At 42.8% G+C, this 22053-nt stretch overlaps 1 protein-coding gene across 4 annotated transcripts in view; it reads right to left on the reverse strand.

Moving 5' to 3' along the window:
* The window catches only part of SEPTIN9 (septin 9), a 417355-nt gene that overhangs the window by 132249 nt on the left and 263053 nt on the right, over positions 1-22053 (reverse strand). For all 4 annotated transcript variants that reach the window (XR_011318413.1, XM_069752121.1, XM_069752123.1 and 1 more), the window contains one exon: positions 19769-20380. Coding sequence is in view for 3 of the 4 variants with exons in the window: in XM_069752121.1 (XP_069608222.1) it covers positions 19769-20380 (612 nt within the window). In the remaining variant the exon portion in view is untranslated. The remainder of the gene's footprint in view (positions 1-19768; positions 20381-22053) is intronic.

Here is a 22053-nt window from a genome sequence, read left to right on the forward strand (position 1 = left end):
TGAATAGGCAAGTTTGATCCACAAATTGGATTAAATATGGACATCACTATTTTTGTGGACAATTGGTTCACCAAAAACGGATATGTGTCCTATCTGTGAAAAAATATGGCTAGAAAACATATGTAAAAAATGGCCATGTGACCGAGATCTGGATTACTGATACAGCATGCCCCATCTTTTTCTGTACAGATCCTGGTTTCCTATGTCTGGGAGATTAATGTGAGTGATTATGATCAGCATACTGTCATACAGAATATGTCAACGCTACATAAGAAACAGGAAATTATTTTATATAAATTAAGAATTGCCTTGGGTCGTAAAAATAGTAATTCAACTCCAGCAACAAAGCAAGCTGTAAAAGACATCAAAGCAATATTGTAGATCCCATTACATACAGTATAGCAGTCTGGCAATTACCATACCCCTATAGATAAGCTGCATTGCAGCAGTAGCATGCATGTCACAAGCTTTACTGGAACTGATGGAAAATACCTTTTTCAGAACAGATTTTCCTGCTAAGTATAAGTTGCTAGATCTAGAGTTGAGCGAATGTGTTCGGAATCGGTCACCGAATATGAATTTGCCATATTCGTGCCATATTGTTACCCTGTTCGTGCGGAATGTATGTTGTTCGGTTCCAAACATATTCGGTAATTTCTACACCCATTGATTCTAATGACGTTCGTCTGTGTTGGCCGACAATTGTAAAAACAATATTCGCTGCCAATCGAATTTGGAACCGAATCCAAACAAATTCGCTCAACTCTAGTTAGGTCCTAAGTTACTACCAGTAGTAGAATTCTGATACACCAAATAATGCGACATGAAAGGGCTACCTATTCTCAACACTTTAAAGGGAATTGGTCAGCAGTTTTTTTCTATATAATCAGATGGCAGCATGAGGTTGAGGTACAGATTTCAGGGATGTGTCACTTATTAGAATAAATCCTACAAAGAACAAAGGAGTTATAGCCCAAATAAGTTTTTTATATAAAATAAAGTTATTTTATTTGAATAATCAGGCATAAAAATAACAAAATAATATGTACAATACAGGTCAAAACAGCTATACAGGCTCAGGTGTGTAGACCCAGCCACATCCCTACATGTAAGCAGAATCAGGGAATGCTATTCTATCTCAATTATGGTAAAGTATACATAGTGCAGAGAGAACACTGCGGCACATATAGGGTAAATTGATATCCTCTAATCATATGTGTCCCAAATCTAAAGAAAGTGGTATCAAATACAATCTCACTGATGTCACATGGCCAGAGTGTTCAAATACCTCACCAGGAAATGTACCCTGAATCAGATAGAAGCATAGCTTACCCATGAATGTATCTGCTGGACGTGTGGTCCAATGCAGCCCCGACGCGCGTTTCGCGTGGGCTTCCTCGGGGGGCTGTGTATGTTTGTTGTTTGGTTCCAAACATATTCAGTAGTTTCTACACCCATTGATTCTAATGACGTTCATCTGTGTTGGCTGACAATTGAAAAAATAATATTCGCTGCCAATCGAATTTGGAACCGAATCAGAACAAATTTGCTCAACTCTAGTTAGGTCCTAAGTTACTACCAGTAGTAGAATTCTGATACACCAATAATGCGACATGAAAGGGCTACCTATTCTCAACATTTTAAAGGGAATTGGTCAGCAGTTTTTTAATATAATCAGATGGCAGCATGAGGTTGAGGCACAGATTTCAGGGATGTGTCACTTATTAGGCTGCTTGCTGTTTCATCACTAGGAGATGCCTGGACTACAGCTCATGTGAGCCCTGGTCCGACCACGCCTCCTCCTCTGATAAGCAGCTCACTGTGATTAGACAATGTACAGAAAGCTGTGGTGTGGGTGGGGTTAGCTTTCTATCGTTGGATTCAGAGATTCTTTTCCTACATTATTTTGCTTTCAGATGAGGTAGCAAAAACCTGGTGACAGATTCCCTTTAATTGGAAAAACAAGCAACTTTGATATTGATTTACTTGTTATTAATAATACTCTCTATATCACGTTATGTTTTCTGCTTGATGACTAATTTTCCAGTGATCTCAGCAGTTACACAGCACTGGCCGAACATGCGTAGTGGTTACAGCTTGTAGGTGCTGCTCTGAAGCTCACTGGACCACCATAGTGAACTGTTAGGTCCAGATCTGGCCAGCTTCAGGGCTACTATGCTCCAGAGGCAAAGATGGAAGATCGGGGAGCGGTACGCTCCTACTGCTACAGAAGATGCTTCAACCCCCTTTCTAGTTCTCCAATTTCTGTTGTGTGATGCTGATGCTTGATGCAGGCAATTTTTTGCTTGTGCCATACTCAAGTAAGTCTAAGTAAATATCACTTTATTCTTCTGGTCTTTTTTAATGCAAAAAGTCCTATTACTGCTTCACTTGACAGTTTGATGATGTTAATGCCCAGTGGTGTGTTTATGACGTAAAAGTGGCATGTAGCTTTCTCCTTATCTACATGCTCCTTACCTAAGTGGTGCTAAAATATTGAGTGGTAATGTCTGTATAGTGCAGTGGAATATGATGGCGCTATATTAGTGCTATGTAATGAATGAGTAACTTAGGATAGATGGAAACAGGAGATAATTGTCGGGAGAACCCGCTGATGTCGTCAGGATCTGACAACCATCTAACATTGAAATGAGAGTAAACGAGCTTCGATCGATTAATTAAAATTTTGATCAGCACTTGTAATTTTTTAATGGAACAATTATGATCAATGGGGTTCGTATGATTGTTTCCTTCATTACTGTTGACAACTAGTGGTGAGCGAATATACTCGTTACTCGAGATTTCTCAAGCACGCTCGGGGGTCCTCCGAGTATTTTTTAGTGCTCGGAGTTTTAGTTTTTAGCGCCACAGCTGAATATTTTACATCTGTTAGCCAGCATAAGTACATTTGGGGATTGCCTGGTTGCTAGGGAATCCCCACATGTAATCAAGCTGGCTAACAGATGTAAATCATTCAGCTGCGGCGCTAAAAACTAAAACTCCGAGCACTAAATACTCGGAGGACCCCCGAGCATGCTCGGGAAATCTCGAGTAACGAGTATATTCGCTCATCACTATTGACAACACGTAAAAGTAATTTTTATGTCCACATAAAAGATGGAATAAGATAACAATCAAGTGTTTTCTCATTGGTTGTTTGTTCATGGGGCCCATTTATAACCACCATCGCTCCATGTTACAGAGCCGTAAGATATTTACACTAGGAGACACTATAGATAGAAGATTGATTTCTACGCTGGTGGTGGCAGAAAAGATTTACAAAATAATTCCATTACTCCCGTCTGCTGATGTTTTCTACTGTCACTTTACCCTGGAAGAATAGAAGAACCTTGATTGTCAGTGTTCTTATACTGATCACATATGTGGATTCCGCTGCAGATAACACAATATTTGCCCATGGAGAAATTCACCAAGAAGTAATTCTGAGAAGAGTGGAGGAGACTGCTGAATTGCGCAGTGTGGATATGTCACAGTTTAATCATATTTAATGCTGTATATAAATCAGCCTCTTGGGCAGCTGTTGGCATTTAATTAGCCCTATCCAAAGCAGCTGTCCCGCCCCCTGCTCAATCACAGCTACACCTCCTCTTCACTGCCATCCAGACAGCTGCTGAGCTGCGTCCTGAGCTTAAGGTTCATCCCCCCAAATCCTAAACAAACGTCTGCAGGATCTGCAGGCCCCCACGAGACGCCAGAGATTATATCCTTCCTGTCCCACTGGCTCTTACTAATGGACTGATTGGGACAAGACCTTCTGCTGCCAGCCAGTACCATGTTCTTAGACAGCTGGCCCGGCTGGGGGATCAGGACTTAACCACTTGAGCACTTGTCAGTAACACAGCAGATAAAATGCCCTTAGAGTAAGTAGGAAGTCGTTTACTCTAATGCAGTGTTCCCCAACTCTAGTCCTCAAGAGCCACCAACGGGTCATGTTTTCAGGATTTCCTTGGTAGGCCCAGGTGATAATTGCAGTACCTGCACTGGCAATCGTTCCATCAACTGGGCAACACTAAGGAAATCCTGAAAACATGACCTGTTGGTAGCTCTTGAGGACTGGAGTTGGGGAACACTGCTCTAATGAGAGCTATACCCTTTTTTTGGCAAAGGTCTGGATGTAATAGGTACTGAAAATAAATATATATTGATATATAGTATATATCTATATATATAATGCTTTGCTTATATAGCACCATTAGTTCCACAGCGCTTTACAGATATTATCACCAACATCCCCATTGGGCTCACAATCTAGGCTTCCCTATCTGTATGTCTTTGGAGTGTGGGAGGAAACTCACTCAAACACGGGGAGAACATACAAACTCCTTGCAGATGTTGTCCTTGGTAGGATTTGAACCCAGGACCCCAGCACTGCAAAACAACAGTACTACCATCTGAGCCACCATACTGCCAGCATTAAACCTTTAAGTGTAGAGCATATTTCGTCTAGAGGTTAAAGGTGTTGTCTGAACAATGGCAACTCTTTTACTATAATGAGTGGTGATCAACTGAATGTCCAGGGCACAACTCTTGAAACCACACAAAACACATCTGATTTTGCCTAGAAGATTCCCATTGCAGCACCCACAAGTGGGCATTCAGTAAAAACTGATTTGTAAGGGTGAGAGCTGATGCTTCTAAACATGTAAACATCTCCCTGTCTTAGCGCTTGGTGATCCCAGATTGGGGAGTCACATACATATTCCATAAAAAGACATATGGACATTATTGCCCTGATAGAACCACTGCTTGATATGTACTAGTGTAACCAAAGTTTGGTGATTTCTTTATAAACAGTATATACGCACACATTTATAATGTAGGGGTTCACGCATTCAGGTTGGCGCTAGAGTTCACAGGATGTGACCAAGCAGTGGGAAGTTTATTGAGCTTCATAAACTTGCACAGCTCTGGCTCAGGCACACCTCTGGCACTTTTGAGTTCAGGCACAGTGCGCCTCACAGGCACAGGTTAAAAAACTGCCCATAACATCTAATTATCTCAATTTCTGTGGTCTAAAAGTAATCCGTGACCTTCATAGAGATGTATGAAAAGAGATTACACAAAAAGAGAAGCAAAAAAAAACATTTAATAACCAAAAAAGTAATAAAACATAAAGCATCCAAATTTCACAACTATTGCCAAATAGCCTCCAGTTTTCAGGACACAACTATTACTAAAAATTAAAATTAGGAGAAAAAGTAATTGTAATGCACTTAAATGTTACTGGAATCATATTCACTCAGATTTAGGCATTAAAAGTTCAGCAGAAGAAACATATTAGCAGAGAGAAAGGCAAGGTTGGCAAATCATATTATTATATCGTATATCAGAGATTATTATTGCATGTTTTGCGTGCTAGAGGGGCGATTTCTAAGAAAATCCTCTTATTTGTAAGAAAACCCTACTTATTTCTATGAAATATTCACAAACTTTGCATTATTCATTCAGAAAACGAGCAAAAATAAACAATTGTGATGAAAAAAGCAAGAAAGTTCGAACATTTCAAAAGTGAGAACCTTCAGGCGCAATGAGCCTGAGAGGCCATGGTGGTCACACCAGGTCATCTCAAGGATGGAGGTACAACTGTGTGTGTGTGTGTGGGGGGGGGGGGTTCAAGCAGCACCTAAAGTTAGATAAGGTACTGGAAGGAGTGAGATCCCTAGCCGCCTTGGAGAGGAGGAGGAAACAAAAATGTGTGAGCTGTGCTTGTCCGACCTATTTATTGAAAAATATGTAATAACAAAACTCACAAGGTCCTTTTTCAATGAATACAAAGCATCAAGAGGGTCTTACCCAGATGGCAATTCAGGTCCCGCTTTAGGCTCAGTGAACTCGCATTCACTGGTTACTGAAGACACGTCTGAGCTAGACCCAGTTCGGTCACATGGGCTTTTGCCCACAGCAACCAGTTATACTTACAGTTTAGTACCAGGGCCGGACTGGCCATTGGGCAATTCTGGCAAATGCCAGAAGGGCCTGTCTGGTCATGGGCCGCCTTGTCTGCTGCGTTGTTAGCAGAATCAGTTTTCTCAAGACTCCCATACTGTTAACAGTTGTGATGGAGCACAAAGTCGCTGACTCCGTCAATTACCCCAGCAGGCCACGGGTATCATTAGAAATATTGGTGTTGTAGTAAATCTTGCTTTCCTCCATCCTCGATATTGTTAATATATCCTCATCTGTTGCTTGGAAACGGGACAACATGGGCCTGTGTGATTGCAAATGCCAGGGCTGAATTTTAGTTCCAGTCCGTACCTGTTTGTGCAGTCTCCTCTTAGAGAGACTCTGGATGGTCTCTCTCCAGCTCCAACACAACCCAACACATCCCACTCTGCTTAGCTCCCCCAGCTGACTGACAGTGAACCAGTGAAAACATGGCCTGGTACCAGTCCTAGCTAGCCAGGTGCACCATATATATATCATATTCAATTTTTTTCTGCCTTGTTGCAAATATTACAAAAGGAAGCCAAATTGCATGTTACCTTTAATTAGATTTCCTATAGGGTGAAATACAATACACATTAAAGCTGACCAAACTTCATGATTTTTATGAGATCTGCTTACAGTCTTGCTAAGTTTTAGAACATGTGGGAGTACATAAATCGCAAAATCTAAGACATAATAGATGATTGTTCTGAAAACAAACACTCATAAAGCGTAGATTTTTTAGTGATGGAAACTTTATATTGTTTTCATAAAATTAAGACAACCTCCTCATTTGGCCGTCTCCTCCATACTTACAGATTTATATTACTTCTCCAGCAAACTCATCTAAAACCTTATACTTTCTTTACAACTGGTTGCAGTGTCCGGTGTTAAACAAAACCACACAGGAAACTGACGATAAGAAAACATCTCCGTACGCCCACAGAACTAACTTAGCTCCTCATGTAATACTGTCTGTAAACATTTGTAAATAGGAGTTGTCCAAGACTATTATATTAATGGGCTACCTTTAGGATAGGGTCTGACTGATCAAAAAAATTTCCCCCCAAAAAAGATAACATTTATCACAATTAAAAGGAAAAAATATGGTGAAAAGTTCCTGAAATATCCAAATAATGTTGGCCTGAGAGGTTATCCACTACTATGACAAATAAACTACAGGACCCAGTAGATCAGGATATAGGGAAATGAAGGGAACTGATGCTTTCCCATAAGGATGCCCTACCTGATTGCAGAGGTTGGCGCTAGTGATGAGCGCAAGTGCTCATTACTTGAGTTTGCCTAGGGTGCTCGGGTATGCACCGAGGATCACTGGTGCTCGAGTGACATGTTTGAGTACCCGTGGCTGCATGTTTCACAGCTGTTGGACAGCCACAAAACTTGCGGGGATTTCTCTAATTTGTCAGGCAAACACGGGTAATCCCCGCGTGTTTTGTGGCTGTCTAACAGCCACGAAACATGTGGCCATGGGTACTCAAACATGTCACTCGAGCACCAGTGATCCTCGGTGCATACCCGAGCACCCTAGGCAAACACTAGTAACGAGCACTTGGGCTCATCATTAGTTGGTACTTTTGACTAAAGCACGCAAGATTGGTGCCCCCGCTCACCATCTTCTAGCCCTAGGAAACCCTAGGGAGCCCTTTACTTAGGAAAGGTAATCAATTTCAGATTGTGGGACTGGGATATCCACCACCCTCACTGATCAGCTGTTCCTGATTCTGGTGGCTGCTTGCTGTGCTCAGTTGTGGAGCTGCACAGCACAGCTCTGTCAACTGTATAGTGGCCACCGCTCCTTTTCAAATCAATAGGCATGCAGTATACGGCTGCAGCCACTATGCATTCGAAGGAGCTGTGTAGTTGCACTCCGCAACTGAGCACTTACAATCGGCAGTGGTAACAGTTGATCAGCAGGAGTGTTGATTATCTCACCCCCAATGATTAGATACTGATGAATTAGTCATTGTACTGATGCAGTGGGCTGTACCAATCATTGATCACTACAGCTGAGTGTGCTGTGATCACTCCCCAGCACTTTCACTAACAGGCTGCTCTGTAGAGTGTATGTGTTCAGCATGTATGTGCAGAGCTGACCGTCACTCAGTTTCCTAGGGGGTGATTACAGCGATACTCACTGTTTAGTGAGCATTCACAGCAACAGCCCACTGAATCACCCTGAGGACTGGAAGCGAGCGGCCACAGGGAGAATAAAACTTCATTTTCTCCCTGTAGCTGTGTGTTATGACCTGGTGGTCAGGACAATACTGGACCTGGTGGTTAAGAGCACACGGAATGACCTGATAGTTACTGATAATAAGGACGAGCTCTGGGACTTGGGAACTCTGCTGACCGCAATCCCTAAACCTATCAAACACACTAGAAATAGCCGTGGATTGCGCCTAACGCTCCCTATGCAACTCGGCACAGCCTAAGAAACTAGCTAGCCCTGAAGATAGAAAAATAAAGCCTACCTTGCCTCAGAGAAATTCCCCAAAGGAAAAGGCAGCCCCCCACATATAATGACTGTGAGTAAAGATGAAAATACAAACACAGAGATGAAATAGATTTAGCAAAGTGAGACCCGACTTACTGAACAGACCGAGGATAGGAAAGGTTACTTTGCGGTCAGCACAAAAGCCTACAAAAAGACCACGCAGAGGGCGCAAAAAGACCCTCCGCACCGACTCACGGTGCGGAGGCGCTCCCTCTGCGTCCCAGAGCTTCCAGCAAGCAAGACAACAAATAAATAGAAAGCTGGACAGAAAAATAGCAAACCAAAGAAATACAAGCTGGAACTTAGCTTCTGATGGGAAGACAGGTCACAAGAACGATCCAGGAGTGAACAGACCAATACTGGAACATAGACAGGTGGCAAGGAGCAAAGATCTAAGTGGAGTTAAATAGAGCAGCAGCTAACGAATTAACCTCGTCACCTGTGAAACTCAGAAACACCCACCAGACGAAGTCCATGGACAGAACCAGCCGAAGTACCATTCATGACCACAGGAGGGAGCCCGACAACAGAATTCACAATAGTACCCCCCCTTGAGGAGGGGTCACCGAACCCTCACCAGAGCCCCCAGGCCGACCAGGATGAGCCAAATGAAAGGCACTAACCAGATCGGCAGCATGAACATCAGAGGCAAAAACCCAGGAATTATCTTCCTGACCATAACCCTTCCACTTGACCAGGTACTGGAGTTTCCGTCTCAAAACACGAGAATCCAAAATCTTCTCCACCACATACTCCAACTCCCCCTCAACTAACACCGGGGCAGGAGGATCAACGGATGGAACCACAGGCGCCACGTATCTCCGCAATAACGACCTATGGAACACATTATGGATGGCAAAAGAAGCAGGAAGGGCCAAACGAAATGACACAGGATTGGTAACCTCAGAAATCTTATACGGACCAATGAAACGAGGCTTAAACTTAGGAGAGGAAACCTTCATAGGAACATAACGAGACGACAACCAAACCAAATCCCCAACACGAAGTCGGGGACCCACACAGCGCCGGCGGTTAGCGAAACGTTGAGCCTTCTCCTGGGACAATGTCAAATTGTCCACCACATGAGTCCAAATCTGCTGCAACCTATCCACCACAGTATCTACACCAGGACAGTCTGAAGACTCACCTGCCCTGAAGAGAAACGAGGATGGAAACCAGAATTGCAGAAAAACGGCGAAACCAAAGTAGCCGAGCTGGCCCGATTATTAAGGGCGAACTCAGCCAACGGCAAAAAGGACACCCAATCATCCTGATCAGCAGAAACAAAGCATCTCAGATATGTTTCCAAAGTTTGATTAGTTCGTTCGGTTTGGCCATTTGTCTGAGGATGGAAAGCCGAGGAAAAAGACAAATCAATGCCCATCCTAGCACAAAAGGATCGCCAAAACCTTGAAACAAACTGGGAACTTCTGTCAGAAACGATGTTCTCCGGGATACCATGTAAACGAACCACATGCTGGAAAAATAATGGCACCAAATCAGAGGAGGAAGGCAATTTAGACAAAGGTACCAAATGGACCATCTTAGAAAAGTGATCACAAACCACCCAAATGACCGACATCTTTTGAGAGACGGGGAGATCCGAAATAAAATCCATAGAAATATGCGTCCAGGGCCTCTTCGGGACCGGCAAGGGCAAAAGCAACCCACTGGCACGAGAACAGCAGGGCTTAGCCCGAGCACAAGTCCCACAGGACTGCACAAAAGAACGCACATCCCCCGACAAAGACGGCCACCAGAAGGATCTAGCCACCAAATCTCTGGTACCAAAGATTCCAGGATGCCCAGCCAACACTGAACAATGAATCTCAAAGATAACTCTACTAGTCCATCTATCAGGGACAAACAGTTTCTCCGCTGGGCAACGGTCAGGTCTATCAGCCTGAAATTTTTGCAGCACCCGTCGCAAATCAGGGGAGATGGCAGACAAAATTACCCCCTCTTTGAGAATACCCGCCGGCTCAGGAACACCCGGAGAGTCAGGCACAAAACTCCTTGACAGGGCATCAGCCTTCACATTCTTAGAGCCCGGAAGGTACGAAACCACAAAATCAAAACGGGAGAAAAATAATGACCATCGAGCCTGTCTCGGATTCAACCGTTTGGCAGACTCAAGATAAGTCAAATTCTTGTGATCTGTCAAGACCACCACGCGATGCTTGGCTCCTTCCAGCCAATGACGCCACTCCTCGAATGCCCACTTCATGGCCAACAATTCACGATTACCAACATCATAGTTACGCTCAGCAGGCGAAAACTTTCTAGAAAAGAAAGCACATGGCTTCATCACCGAGCCCTCAGAACTTCTTTGCGACAAAACAGCCCCTGCTCCAATCTCAGAAGCATCAACCTCAACCTGAAACGGAAGCGAAACATCTGGCTGGCACAACACAGGGGCAGAAGAAAAACGACGCTTCAACTCCTGAAAAGCCTCTACAGCCGCAGAAGACCAATTGACCACATCAGCACCCTTCTTGGTCAAATCAGTCAACGGTTTAGCAACAGTAGAAAAATTAGCGATGAAGCGCCGATAAAAATTAGCAAAGCCCAGGAACTTTTGCAGGCTCTTCACAGATGTCGGCTGAGTCCAATCGTAAATGGCCTGGACTTTAACAGGGTCCATCTCGATAGTAGAAGGGGAAAAAATTAACCCCAAAAATGAAACCTTCTGAACTCCAAAGAGACACTTTGACCCCTTCACAAATAAGGAATTCGCACGAAGGACCTGGAACACCATTCTGACCTGCTTCACATGAGACTCCCAATCATCCGAAAAGACCAAAATATCATCCAAATACACAATCAGGAATTTATCCAGGTACTCTCGGAAGATGTCATGCATAAAGGACTGAAATACTGATGGAGCATTGGAAAGCCCGAATGGCATAGCCAGGTACTCAAAATGGCCCTCGGGCGTATTAAATGCTGTTTTCCATTTATCGCCTTGTTTAATACGCACAAGATTATACGCCCCTCGAAGATCTATCTTGGTGAACCAACTAGCCCCTTTAATACGAGCAAACAAATCAGACAGCAACGGCAAAGGATACTGAAATTTGACTGTAATTTTATTAAGAAGGCGGTAATCAATACAAGGTCTCAAAGAACCATCCTTCTTGGCCACAAAAAAGAACCCTGCTCCTAACGGTGATGACGACGGGTGAATATGGCCTTTCTCCAAGGATTCCTTTATATAACTCCGCATAGCGGCGTGTTCTGGCACAGATAAATTGAACAATCGGCCCTTAGGAAACTTACTACCAGGAATCAAATTAATTGCACAATCGCAATCCCTATGAGGAGGTAGGGCACTGGCTTTGGGCTCATCAAATACATCCCGATAATCCGACAAAAACTCTGGAACTTCAGAAGGAGTGGAAGACGAAATAGACAAAAATGGAAGATCACCATGTACCCCCTGGCAACCCCAGCTGGACACAGACATAGATTTCCAGTCCAATACTGGATTATGAACCTGTAGCCATAGCAACCCCAAAACGACCACATCATGCAGATTATGCAACACCAGAAAGCGGATATCCTCCTGATGTGCAGGAGCCATGCACATGGTCAATTGGGTCCAATACTGAGGCTTATTCTTGGCCAAAGGCGTAGCATCAATTCCTCTCAATGGAATAGGATACTGCAAGGGCTCCAAGAAAAAACCACAGCGCCTAGCATACTCCAAGTCCATCAAATTCAGGGCAGCGCCTGCATCCACAAATGCCATAACAGAATAGGATGACAAAGAGCAAATCAGAGTAACAGACAATGGAAATTTAGACTGTACCGTACCAATGGTGGCAGACCTAGCGAACCGCTTAGGACAATCGGAGATAGCATGAGTGGAATCACCACAGTAAAAACATAGCCCATTCCGACGTCTGTGTTCTTGCCGTTCAGCTCTGGTCAAAGTCCTATCACATTGCATAGGCTCAGGCCCATGCTCAGATAGTACCGCCAAATGGTGCACAGCTTTACGCTCACGCAAGCGTCGATCGATCTGAATGGCCAAGGACATAGACTCATTCAGACCAGCAGGCATGGGAAACCCCACCATGACATCCTTAAGGGCTTCTGAGAGACCCTTTCTGAAGATTCCTGCCAGGGCACATTCATTCCACTGAGTGAGCACAGACCACTTTCTAAACTTCTGACAATATATCTCTGCTTCATCCTGACCCTGACACAGAGCCAGCTAGATTTTCTCTGCCTGATCCACTGAATTAGGTTCGTCATAAAGCAATCCAAGCGCCAGGAAAAACACATCAACATCACGCAATGCGGATCTCCTGGCGCAAGGGAAAATGCCCAGTCTTGAGGGTCACCACGTAACAAATAAATAATGATCTTTACTTGTTGAACAGGGTCACCTGAGGAGCGAGGTTTCAAGGCAAGAAACAATTTACAATTATTTTTGAAATTCAAGAACTTAGATCTATCACCAAAAAACAAATCAGGAATTGGAATCCTAGGCTCTGACATCGGATTCTGAACCACAAAATCTTGAATGTTTTGTATCCTTGTAGTGAGATTATCCATCCAAGAGGACAGACCTTGAATGTCCATGTTTACACCAGTGTCCTGAACCACCCAGAGGTAAAGGGGAAAATAGAGACAAAACACACTGCAAAGAAAAAAAAATGGTCTCAGAACTTCTCTTATCCCTCTATTGAGATGCATTGGTACTTTGGGCCACCTGTACTGTTATGACCTGGTGGTCAGGACAATAATAGACCTGGTGGTTAAGAGCACACGGAATGACCTGATAGTTACTGATAATAAGGACGAGCTCTGGGACGTGGGAACTCTGCTGACCGCAATCCCTAAACCTATCAAACACACTAGAAATAGCCGTGGATTGCGCCTAACGCTCCCTATGCAACTCGGCACAGCCTAAGAAACTAGCTAGCCCTGAAGATAGAAAAATAAAGCCTACCTTGCCTCAGAGAAATTCCCCAAAGGAAAAGGCAGCCCCCCACATAAAATGACTGTGAGTAAAGATGAAAATACAAACACAGAGATGAAATAGATTTAGCAAAGTGAGGCCCAACTTACTGAACAGACCGAGGATAGGAAAGGTTACTTTGCGGTCAGCACAAAAGCCTACAAAAAGACCACGCAGAGGGCGCAAAAAGACCCTCCGCACCGACTCACGTTGCGGAGGCGCTCCCTCTGCGTCCCAGAGCTTCCAGCAAGCAAGACAACAAATAAATAGGAAGCTGGACAGAAAAATAGCAAACCAAAGAAATACAAGCTGGAACTTAGCTTCTGATGGGAAGACAGGTCACAAGAACGATCCAGGAGTGAACAGACCAATACTGGAACATAGACAGGTGGCATGGAGCAAAGATCTAAGTGGAGTTAAATAGAGCAGCAGCTAACGAATTAACCTCGTCACCTGTGAAACTCAGAAACACCCACCAGAGGAAGTCCATGGACAGAACCAGCCGAAGTACCATTCATGACCACAGGAGGGAGCCCGACAACAGAATTCACAACAGCTGTGCTTCTAGTACGCCTGCCAGACAGGACTTGAATTCTATTTACCTGCAGATTAGAACTATATGTGCAGGTAAATAGCAATTTTGGAGACAAAAGATTATTTTTAACCCTTTAATGAGGAATAAGCTTGTAAATGTAAGGAACTTATAGGTGTGCTCCAGACAAAAAAAAAACATTTAGAATTTAGCCAATACAGAGAAAATACATGTTCGATTGGTGGGGGTCTGAATTCTAGGAACTATATTGGTTAGTAGTGTCTTTGACAACATCTCCATTAGTTGAATTATAAAATTAGTCAAAATTTGTGGCTATGAATAACGCTGTAATAGCTGGTATTGTAGCATAATGACAGATCAGGACCCAAGCACGGGCTGTAAAGCTGAAACTCAGGCCAAGTTCAAGCTCACTTGATGAATTTTCTGTGTAGAAAACATCTAGACCTAGCAATTTTCCTATATCTAATATTCCTACAACTGATTTCTAACAAATTTTCTAAACAGTGATGATAGAAGTTGTCATTATTCAAAAATGTTTCCACTCCACTAAAATCTGCCAAATGATAAAAACAAAAGGTAGCGTGACACGATGCACTGAGTCCATAATTGGCCAACAACAGGGTTTAGATTGAGGAATACAGCCAAAATTTCCAGTCTCCTCCCAGAACAACAGAATTCCCAGATTTACTGAGTATGTGTCATGACTCACTAGGTCAGATGTCCCTGCACACCCCCTTCCCTACGACATAGCTCATTTTGCAATCAAAGCCAATACACTTCAACCAACATTTTCCTTACTGTGTGTGTTTTCCTGTTTCGCTGTAGTTCAACGAGTGCAAATTAGTCATTTCAAAATTAAATTAGGGATATGACTGCGCACTACAGATGATTTGCCTCATTCCGGGCCTCCGTGGCTAACAGTCACGTGATCCTGATGTCTTTGACTGACATCCTGGGCACCTGTGTAGGTTACTAGGCCTGGCAATATCTAATCACTAGGCCTACATGACATCATGATGTGCGCTGACTCAAGATGTTTTGATGTCTTGAAACCTAGAGAACACCCGGGAATCCAAGGCCCAGGATGCTAGGAACAGAAGTTGAGGGTGTTGTCCACTACTTAGTCCCCCCCTTTTCAATCGTTATTTTCCCATTTGCAAAATAATAATAATTCTTACCTATTGTTATGTCACGCAACCCCTGTGGCCAATTAGCACTGGCTTCACTCTCACCGCATCTGGACATGTCGCATACTTCTGGAGGAAATGAAAGAGTAGCAGCGCTGACTTGCTCTGGATGTATGTGATTTGTCCGAAGGTGTGGAGAGAAAAGTGAGTGCTGATTGACCACAGGTATTACGTGACATAACAATGTTACGCAATCTCCTGTAGAGGCAGCGCGGAAACAACTAGAACAGTGCCGGAATTGGATGGGTGTATAAGTGTTATTTTTTTACAAGGGGGAAACACAGGGATTGAGAAGTGGTTGTCCGTGTAGTGGACAACACCTTTAAGACAGGTTGTCATGAAAGACCTAACTGGGTGCCATATCAGTTCAGTGTGCATTAAACTATTTATCTCTACAGTGTATTGTACAAAAAAATTGGAAATCACATTAAAAAAGCCCAAATATTGTAATAACATTTCTGAAAAGTTTGTACTTGTTTCACACCTATTTGCATTTTAATTGTACATGATTTTTTTGTATTTCGTAGTACAGCTTTTAGCAAAAATGGTAACTTAGAGAATATGTTTATGTGCACATCTGCCAGTTTGTTTTCGAGAAGAATATTTGACTTATTGTAGACTTTTTACTGAATAGGAGCTGAGAAACAGTTCTAAGTAGCAGTCACTAATCCGGAGCTGCACGGTTCACTCTATACGTAGTCTACATCTGGCCACTTCTGGAGCTAATCACAGCTGATCGGTGGGGATGCTGGGTTTCGGACCCTGATATTGATTACCTATCTTATCAGAGTTGCGGACAACCTATAAGCCCGCCACACGTATTATCTCAGCCGACTCTCCTATACACAGGAGAGCTTGTCTGGCCAAGCGCTTCTGTGTTTTCTAACTGCAAGCCATTGCCAGACATGTCTGTCGGTGGTTTATCTCTGGTAGACAACATGACAGAAAGTCCACAATCAGACATGCTAGATTAAAATTTTCACCAAAAATCATCTATCCAGGGCCCTCATACACATTAGACTGTTGGCCGAACCTGATGATATCGGCATGTTTGGCAAAATTAGTCTAATATGTATGGGGGCTTTAGAGCTAAAATACAAAACCTATGTAACCCAATTTAGACACCTGTTTAGACCTGTAGGAAGTAATGTGCACAATTCATCTACAGAGTAGCTGGTACAACATCTTTATTTAATGTAGGGCATTCTGACATCTCATTGTATAATGAAAAGTTATTATAACATTTTCTAACTCTACTGGCTCCAGTTTTTCCCTTACTGGGAATGAAAATCTGTCCGAGTCATATCATGAAAAAGTGCAGCCCTGTTCTTCTTCTCTTCTCAGTGACGTCACTGCAATTCCAACTATCTGGCCCACCCTATGCTCTACGCATGAACCGGAAGCCTATTTTATAATGAAAGCCTCATTCTCACGCTCTATAGAATTACATTGTAAAAGCCACCTATGGGTCACGCAGCGCACAGCTTGACCAGGAGAGACTGCAAAGGGGTGGCGTCACTGAGAAGAGGGGAAGAATGGCGCTGGATCATGGAGAATCGGCAGTAGGTGAGTATGTTAATACATTCACTACACCTTGTACATATTTACACATTTTATGCAAAAAAAAAATATAGATGGGAGTGCTTCTTAAAAGACACAGCTCTGATAACTATCTGGCAGCTGTATTGAGCCGTGCACCAGTGTGCCCATCACATGACTAGGGCAGATTTTTGTCTACAAAAGGGAAACCATAAATATTCTTACTAATTAACTGCAAGAAGAGATTTTAAAAAAATGTAAGGAATTGATTCATAAAGAAGCTAGAAAAACTGAACTTAAATGGATGACACAAAGACTATAACTTTTGACCGATTCACGGAATAGAGAAAAGTCGAAGATCCACAGTACTCCAAATTTAATCCAAAAGATAAGCAGTGTTAATTCACCTTGGAACATGCAACATTTTAACCATTGCTGGTCTTTGTCAATTTATCCACGAGATGAGGCATAACTTCCTAATTACTGAAGCTCTGAATGCTGAGAAGCACACCGATCACAAGTACGCTTGTCAAGAGTCCCCCATTTCATTAACGTGGCTGTCAAGAATAAGCACCTCTGCTCCATTCAAAGTCTTTGGGGCTGTAGGAGATAGCTACGGTAGGTACAGGCTTGGCTATCTCCAGCAATCCCATAGACATTGAATGAAGTGACAGTGAGGTTTACTATTGACCACATCTCATGATTCAGCGTTCAGACCCCCGGCCATCAGCAAGTTATCACTTATATTTTGCATAGCCTTTCAAATGGGGTTTTCTTATAGAAAAGTATACCCTAAGCAGTCAGGTAGTTGTTAAAAAAAAGAAAATACTAACCCTGCCTCTGTCCAGTTGCAGCTAGTGTTAGGTTGCAGTGGTGACGTCATGACTATAGCACAGACTATACCACTGCAGCCAGTCACTAAGCTCAACAGCTCTGCTTTTGCTGACAGCATGAATAACCAAGCTCAGTGATTGGCTGCAGCGGTTATGTTATATAGTTGTGATGTCACTGCTGCAACCAAAGTACAGAGCTGGAGTTGGACTGAGGGAGGGTGAATACTATCTCTATTTTTCTTTTCTACTATCTGATGAATTCGGTTCCACTTTTCTAAATGTGGAAAACGCCTTTAACACTATTTTATGCATTATGTAATACTGTAGAAGAGGGAATATTAATATGAAAAGTATCATTCATCCATCTCTCTGGGATCAGTCGGCTAAAGTGAGCTTTATATGTTACTGAAAACCAGGAACAGTCACGTGACATGTGAGCCGAACAATAAGACCATTTTGGAAGTCTGAGAGGAGGGCATTCTTCAAGGGTTATTCATTAATCATATGATGCAATATGTCCAAAGAGCTTTTAAGTGTAAAATATCCGAGGAGTACCATACTTTGCTGTACTAAACAAATAATAAGAAAAACTTTTATTAGCAGACAAACAACTTGACGTTTCTAAACTTCTCAGTCTATATATTATGCCATAATAAAAGTCTAATTCTACGCCTCACACAAGAGACACAAGTCTACCTCCGTCTACCCAAATCAATGTCAACATTTGATTAAAAAAGGAAAACAACCACAATGAAATTATAAAGTCAAGAATATCCTACAGCAAGTCCTTGTACAGACTGAGCTAGTAATGGAGTAAATGATAGTAAATAGGAGGCCATAGCTTCAATCAGTCTGGCGCCAATATTGTAACAACTGCAAAAACCTGGTGTCAAATTTTGCATAGACTTATACTTTCATAGAAAGCAATGCATCAAATGATGAAACATTAGGAGGGGGTGGCATGTTGAATTCGGATCTATTAACATTACACCAACTGTACAAAAGCTTTATGCGCCATGTAATGGCCTGTGACTTCTCAAGTTTATCTCCTAGTACTATTGGAAAACAAAGGGAAACAATGAAAAAAGTAGCGATGAGTCCAGCTGATAAAAAGGCTTATCTTTATTCCAAAATGATAACATCGATTACATGGCACCCAATTAGCGCAGCAACGCGTTCCGAACACATTCTGTGTTCTTTGTCAAGGGGAAACAATTCATTGGGTTCAAAGAGCACATTTCCAGAATGTGGTACTCCAAAGCTGCTATACGCATGGTATAACTTTCAACTCTTTAGGCAAACAGCTTTTTTTCCCAAATCCACCAATGAAGACGCTTGCATGGATCAGCTGAGCATAGATGCTTATTTCTATAGGCTATAGCAATAAGGGAATAAATGCCATCAGACCCATGATGAGTGGCTTATTTCCTGTAAGAATTGAAACTAAAAGCCAATATGTTCAAAACTACTTTCCTTAAAGGGAATCTGTCAGCAGAATTTCACCTCCCCTCCAAAACCACTTATATGTGCATGTAGCTCTTTCAAAGACAAATCCAGCAATACCTTTACATGGACAGTCAGTTTCACCATTGCTGAAAAATCAGCATTTAAATTGATATGTAAATGGTTATGGTAGATATGAAACCAATGTCACTTCAGCACTATTCTCTGACCAGCGTTGCCTCGTCCTGCTTGACTGACAGCCTCTATGCTGTGTGACTTCAGGCAAAGAAAATGAGCTGTCAGTCAAACAGGAAGAGGTGGTGCAGGGCAAAGAATAGAGCTGGAGTGACAGAAGCTTCAGATCTACCATGGCTCTTTAGCCTTTTTTGCATATAAATTAAAATGCTGATTTCTCAGTACTAGATGAACACACTGACAATGTAAAGGTATTGCTGGACTTGTCTTTGACAGAACTATATTTGCATACAAATTGTTTAGGGTATGAAATTCTTATTACATACTCCTACTTTTGGATTATTAGAGAAACAAAGGGTGTTACTTTATATTGAATTAATAAAGAACAAGGGGTCCATATAGTGCTCTGGAATAGTGGCCCCTGTAATTTGTGGGTCCACCCACTGCAAAATATTGTGTCAGATCTACATGTTGCCATAATGTAGTGTGATATCCTAACCAATTAACGCACTGTTTTTAAGTGAAGTTGTTATATTACAGTTGATCCAAATAAAAATCTTTTGACAGATTTAAGAAGACATCACTTACTCTCAGGGGTCCTTTGTTGAACTTCTATCTGGACAGGTTGTGGTTTGGTTTCTTGTTGATGGTGAAGCTCTGTGGATGTTGGAATGGAATTTTCAACTTGCTTGACTGGGAGAACTTCTGGAGATTTAGGCACCTGTATCTCAATTCGTTTGGCATTGGTTTCTTCTACTTTTCTTTGGATCAGTTCAGGTATTTTTGAACTAGGCGACTCTCCACGGAGATCATGAGGTTTTCCCAGAGAAATCTCTGCTCTTCTTGGTATGGGTTCCGGAGGTTTATGCCCAGACAGTTCAGCTCTCTTCAAACCAAACCTTGACACTGCTGGAGCAGAATTTTCTACTTGTTTGGAAGAGATGTCAATGGAAATCTCTGTTCGTCTTGACATAGGTTCTGGGTGCCTGGATCCAGACAACTCTATACGTCTTAGTGATGATTTAGGGGACCTCTGACCAGCGACATCTCCGTGTCTCAATGGTGGTTCGTTTCTAGTGCTGGAGTCTTGGAATTTCTGTGCAGCTGCACCTCTCAGCAGTGGGTTTGGGGTTCTGCGTGGTGGGATAGAGGGGTTCGGAGATTGGTCGACCTCCTCAACCTCAAACGACCTCTTCAGTGCTAAGAATAATAGAAAATGATAGCAAATCAAAATTCAATTTTTATGAGATTTCTATTAATAAACAACATGTGGTAATATACAAACATAAGGACTGACTCATAATTAGAAACAGAAGAATAACGCTGCTGGATACATAGGCAAAGTTCACGCCAACTTCACCATTAGTCTAGCTTTTACACTAATAATGAATCCCCATTTATTTATCCATAACGCCATCCACTTTGGCTTATGTACTTTGTATTTCCAAAAATCACTTGTTTTATGTAATAATCCTTCCCAGCTGGGTTGGTGGTCTACGTACCAGGTTCTAGAATGTAACTTAAAGCTTGAAAATGTCCTAAAGAAAATGACAGACTATGGAAGATAGTTTATCCATAAGTTGTACTCATATAGATTTTATTTGTACCTATTATTATTATTATTATTTATTGTTATAGCGCCATTTATTCCATGGCGCTTTACATGTGAGGAGGGGTATACATAATAAAAACAAGTACAATAATCTTAAACAATACAAGTCATAACTGGTACAGGAGGAATGAGGACCCTGCCCGCGAAGGCTCACAATCTACAAGGGATGGGTGAGAATACAGTAGGTGAGGGTAGAGATGGTCATGCAGCGGTTTGGTCGATCGGTGGTTACTGCAGGTTGTAGGCTTGTCTAAAGAGGTGGGTCTTCAGGTTCTTTTTGAAGGTTTCGATGGTAGGCGAGAGTCTGATGTGTTGTGGTAGAGGGTTCCAGAGTAGGGGTGATACGTGAGAGAAATCTTGTATACGATTGTGGGAAGAGGAGATAAGGGGGGAGTAGAGTAGGAGATCTTGTGAGGATCGGAGGTTGCGGGTAGGTAAGTACCGGGAGACGAGGTCACAGATGTATGGAGGACACAGGTTGTGGATGGCTTTGTACGTCATGGTTAGGGTTTTGTAGTGGAGTCTCTGGGCAATGGGGAGCCAGTGAAGGGATTGACAGAGGGGAGAGGCCGGGGAATAGCGGAGGGACAGGTGGATTAGTCGGGCAGCAGAGTTTAGAATAGATTGGAGGGGTGCGAGAGTGTTAGAGGGGAGGCCACAGAGCAGGAGGTTACAGTAGTCAAGGCGAGAGATGATGAGGGCATGGACTAGGGTTTTTGCAGATTTATGGTTGAGGAATGAACGGATTCGTGAAATATTTTTGAGTTGAAGTCGGCAGGAAGTGGAAAGGGCTTGGATATGGGGTTTGAAGGAGAGATCAGCGTCAAGGATTACCCCGAGGCAGCAAGCTTGTGGGACTGGGGAGAGTGGGCAGCCATTTACTGTAATAGATAGGTTCGTTGGGGGGGTCGCGTGAGATGGGGGAAAGATGATGAATTCTGTTTTGTCCATGTTAAGTTTCAGAAATCTAGCGGAGAAGAAGGATGAAATAGTGGACAGACATTGAGGGATTCTGGTTAGAAGGGAGGTGATATCTGGTCCAGAGATGTAGATCTGTGTGTCGTCAGCATAGAGGTGATACTGAAAGCCATGAGATTCTATGAGCTGTCCCAGGCCAAAGGTGTAAATGGAGAAGAGCAAGGGCCCAAGGACTGAACCTTGTGGGACTCCGACAGATAGAGGGCGAGGTGAGGAGGTGGTGTGTGAGTGGAAGTATACCTATACTATACCTATACCTATATACACTTGTATTTGTATTTTT

The sequence above is a fragment of the Ranitomeya imitator genome, chromosome 2 (genome assembly GCF_032444005.1).
Source record: "Ranitomeya imitator isolate aRanImi1 chromosome 2, aRanImi1.pri, whole genome shotgun sequence".
Taxonomy (NCBI): Eukaryota; Metazoa; Chordata; class Amphibia; order Anura; family Dendrobatidae; genus Ranitomeya; species Ranitomeya imitator.